Source organism: Chinchilla lanigera, unplaced genomic scaffold (genome assembly GCF_000276665.1).
Source record: "Chinchilla lanigera isolate Chin_1 unplaced genomic scaffold, ChiLan1.0 scaffold00052, whole genome shotgun sequence".
NCBI classification, from domain to species: Eukaryota; Metazoa; Chordata; class Mammalia; order Rodentia; family Chinchillidae; genus Chinchilla; species Chinchilla lanigera.
In genome coordinates, this window is record NW_004955453.1 from 2,858,899 (window position 1) to 2,863,419 (window position 4,521).

Sequence of the window (4,521 nt, forward strand, 5' to 3'; positions counted from 1 at the left end):
GTGGTCCCGGAGGGGGTGTGGTCCCGGAGGGGGTGTGGTCCCGGAGGGGGTGTGGTCCCGGAGGGGGTGTGGTCCCGGAGGGGCGTGGTCCCGGAGGGGCGTGGTCTAGAAGGCTTTATCTTCTTCCTCTGCTCTCCCTTCTTTCTGCTTCCCCAGCACCCTGCAGCTAACAGCTCTCCTCCCGGGGGGCCCCTCTGCCACACTGTTTCTTCTTTGGAGCAGGCCAACCCTGCACTGAAGCATGAGCCAAAATAAACGTCTCCTCCTTTAGGTGTAGGTGCCAGGTATAACGTCCCACAGGCCAGGAAGTGACTAAGACACTGATACACAACAAAATCACAAGTTAAGAATTTGCACTAGAAAACTCTGAACTTCATCTGTGATGGGCCCGCAGAGAAAGAGGGAAATGATGTGTGATACCGCGTTTCCTTTCTTGGTGCTGTAGCTAAATCCCACAGGCAGGGAGCTATGCAGAAGAGAAGTTTGTTTTACTCGGCTTGTGGCTGTGGAGGCTGGGAGGCCAAGCGAGGTGCGGCCGCTTGGTGAGGGCCCCGTGCTGGTCACCACATGGCAGGGGCATCGCTCGGAAGAGACAGCAGGGTGCTACTTCAGGCCTCTCTTCCTCTTCTGAGAAAGCCACTCGTGTCGTTGTGGGGCTCTACTCTCGTGACCTCACCTAACCTAATTAATTCCTGAAGGTCCTGTCTCCAAATACCACTGACATGCGGATTTGAGGTCGAGTTTCTCACACGTGAACTTCTGGGGACACATTCAAGCCACCACAGATACTTAGGGTGACCAGCCAGCCTGACTTACTGGGACACACTCTATTTTAGCACTGAAATTTCCACATCTTTTGTCCCGGGCAAGCTGGCACTTGATCACCCGGAGACGCTAACAGTCTACTTTGTATTGGTCATTGAAGGTTTGAGTTAAAAGTTGAGCTTAGGGCTGGGGATGTAACTCAGTGGTAGAGTCCTTGTATAGCAGGTATCAGGTCCTGGGTTTGATCCCCAACACTGCAAAAAAAATCCTAAACTTAGAGGCTACCCTCCCAGTTCGATCCAACCTGTCTGTATGCAGCCCATATGTGATCCGCACTTTGATGCCTTTTGAGCCGAGGAAAGACCAGGGTGTCATCCACAGCGAGAGACCCCTTCGCCACTTACAAAGCACTTCCACATGGGGCCTCGCCTCGGAGCCCACGAAGCCCGGGAGGGGTGTCGAGGAGCCGCCACTGTGGATGTCAGTGATTCAGGGGGACTCAGCACAAGCCCACAGATTAAGCCCTGAGCTTTCAATCCAGCGCTTTCCTGGGACACTAGCTGCATTTGTCAACAAAAATCATAACGGATCCACAAAGCAAATCTCCTCCCCTGCTTCCCGCGAGATCTGGTACAGCCATCCTGCTGGGCAGGCAGAGCCACGGACAGATGTGAAAATCATCTACAGGGGATGTCATCGCAAGACGAAAGACAGCCCTGCATGGGCATGGGGCTGAACGGGACGACAATTTTTGTAGTACAGGGTTGAACCCAGGGTCTCCTGCACGCCGGGCAAGCATCCTACCATCGAGGCACACCCTGAGCCCCTCTTTTTGTTTCGGAGACATGGTTTCATTACATTGCCCAGGCTGACATCGAAGTTGTGATCCTCCTGCGTTGGCCTCTCATGTAGCCAGAATTATAGGTACATACTATCACACCTGGCTGAGGTGACTTTTTGGTTTTTTTTTTATTTTATTTTTAATTTTTTGTTTTTTTTCCGGTACCAGGAATTGAACTCATGACCTTGCACTTGCCAGGCAGGCACTGTGCTGCTGAGCTAAATCCCCAGCCCCAAAATCCAAGGATGCTGAAGTCCTCCATACAACACAGTGTAGGATCTGCATAAAACCTGTGCACATTCTCCTATATACTTTATTTATTTATTTATTTATTTTAGTTTTTGTTTTTTTCCAGTACCGGGAATCAAACTCATGACCTTGCGCTTGCCAGGCAGGCACTGTGCTGCTGAGCTAAATCCCCAGCCCTGGCTGAGGTGACTTTTAAGGTCAATCTCCCTCTAAGGTCCTGCTCCCCATGACAACAGAGAAAAACAAACTGTTCTGAGGACCCAGAAGGGCCTTATCAGACCAGACTGACCCTCAGGAAATACGAGCAGGCTGAGACCTTCCAGAACATTCAGCCCTCTAGTTCTAAGGAGAAGGTCCTACCTAATACTTTAATCCTCTTCACCATCTTCTCTGTGTTATTGGTCACAGTCACAGTGACAGGGATGGGCTCCCCGTGGAAAAATACCTGAAAAAGCAAGAGAGAAGTCAGCAAAGGAGGACAGTGTCACCGCAGCTTTACTTTCAAGGCTTTCTAGGGCCATGTGAATCCCTTTAACTGAAGAAATGTGGCTGAACTCCCCCTTTGTGTTGTTTTGTTTTGAGACAGGGTCTTTCTGTGTAGTGCAGGCTGGCTTGGAACTCACTTATGTAGCCCAGCCTGGCCTCAAACTCGTGGCGATCCTCCTGCCTCAGCTTCCTGAGTGCTGGGATTACAGGCGTGCGCCATCATACCTGGCTCCCTCACTTTTAAGGAAGGAAACAATGCTAGCTATGTTTCCTCTAGAGAAGGGCCTGGAACCTTCTGCCTTTCTGTAGGAGACTGAGAAGGATGTTGGGATTCTGAGTGTCCCAGAAGAGGAGGCTGGGTGTTTCTAGTAGAATCCTGAGGTTTTGGGGGCAGAATGAGTGAAAGGCAAGGACCCTCCTGGGCAGACTGGGTGAAAGGGTTCTCCCTGGCAGCAACCCTGTGTAATCTGGGTGCGTGTGTACCCCTACACACATGCATGTGCAAATGCTGTGTGAGGCTCTTGCCAACACATGTGCATGACTATTGTGGACCGGAGAAAACCTCAGCCGGTGGCTCTTCACCTTTCTGCATAATGACACTTTTCACGGTGACATCATACATTATAGCCATCTTGCATTGTTTCTGGGAAACTGAAATGTTCCAGAGAAGTAAATAATTTCTTTGGGTGGGTGGGGTGTCTGGGGATGGAACCCAGGACTTCATACCTGCTAGGCAAGGGCTCCACTGCTGAGCTACAGCCCCAGTCCTTTTTCCTTTTTGAGACAGGTTCTTGCTAAGCTACCCAGGCTGGCCTCTAACTTGTGATCCTCCTGCCTCAGCCTCCCAAGCACTGTAGCTGGGATCACAGGCAAGCGACACTGGGCCTGACCAGAAATAAACTATTTGTAGTGCACCTAGAGGTGCTCTGTCAGAGAATGAGGCTCATGGGGACACGGAAGGCAAAACTAGCTGGAGGGGAGGTTAGCAAACAATAGCCATGCCCACCAGGGTGCCCCCACTCCAACACCCATGGTGACTGGCTCCAAATCTATGGACAAAGCCAGCCATTCACGAACTTCAGGCTTCTTTCCCCTGTCCCAGCCACAAGCCCGCATGGCTGGAGATGTGCATACCTCTTTGCTGAGGGAGACGGTGAGGTGCAGGGGCTTGTCCGACATGAAGAACTGCCAGGAGGCCTCGGCCCGGGGCTGGGGCCCCATCTCGGGTGGAGCGTGCTGCACCTTCCGGATCAGGAGCCGCACGGAGCTTCTGCAGAAGAGGTCACACTGTGACCCGCCGCAGGGCTGCAGGGGACCCCAGGGCAGGAATCCTGGAGGACCCGGATTCTGGCCTCCACTGGTGCCACCAGCTGAGTGGGTGTTGGGGCACGGTGCCCCCGAAGGGTCCCTATCACCCTGTCAGGCTTCCACTGAGCCTCCTCTGGGTGAGGCCATGGGTGGTACGGGTGCCTTCTGTGACAGGCTTCAGAGCTCCGTGTACAGGTGACACACGTGACTGCTCTGTCTGAGAAGCACCGAGAAGCGTGCATGCCAAGCGTGTGTCTTCAACTCCTGACTGCTGGGAAGGACGGGAGGAGGGGGATCTGGTTTGGGCAAAAAAAGAAAAGTGATGGCCAAGCGTGGTGGCACATGCCTGGAATCCCAGTACTCCGGAGGCTGAGGCAGGAAGATGCCATGAGTTCAAGGCCAGCCTGGACTACATACCAAGACCCTGTCTAAAAAAGCCAAAGACCACACACACACACAGACACAGACACACACACACACAGACACACACACACACACACAAGGTGTGCATGGGGTGTTGCTGGGAGCAGGGGGCTACTGCTTGCTGGGTGCAGAGATGCTATATGGGTGACGGAAAAGCTTTGAGCACGGATATCATTATGGTTGCACAACTTTGAATGTGCTTAATGCTACTAAGTTGTGTGGCTGAAATGGTAAACTTCAGAAGGAGACAAAAAGACGAAGACGTGTAAGGTATGTGTACCAACTCCCCACAGGGAATCCACTCATCATATGCTGCACACAGGTGTTGATAAAAATAAAAATTAAAAAATAAGCCGAAGGGGCTGGGGATTTAGCTCAGCGGCAAAGCGCCTGCCTGGCAAGCGCAAGGTCATGAGTTCGGTTCCCGGTACCGGAGAAAAACCAAAAAA

General features: G+C 52.3%; 1 protein-coding gene across 4 annotated transcripts in view; it reads right to left on the reverse strand.

Moving 5' to 3' along the window:
* The window catches only part of Sag (S-antigen; retina and pineal gland (arrestin)), a 32,782-nt gene that overhangs the window by 13,338 nt on the left and 14,923 nt on the right, over positions 1 to 4,521 (reverse strand). For all 4 annotated transcript variants that reach the window (XM_005395352.2, XM_005395351.2, XM_013519857.1 and 1 more), the window contains exons 8-9: positions 3,476 to 3,611; positions 2,216 to 2,300 (exon numbers count right to left, since the gene is read on the reverse strand). In XM_005395352.2, the coding sequence (XP_005395409.1) occupies positions 2,216 to 2,300; positions 3,476 to 3,611 (221 nt within the window). The remainder of the gene's footprint in view (positions 1 to 2,215; positions 2,301 to 3,475; positions 3,612 to 4,521) is intronic.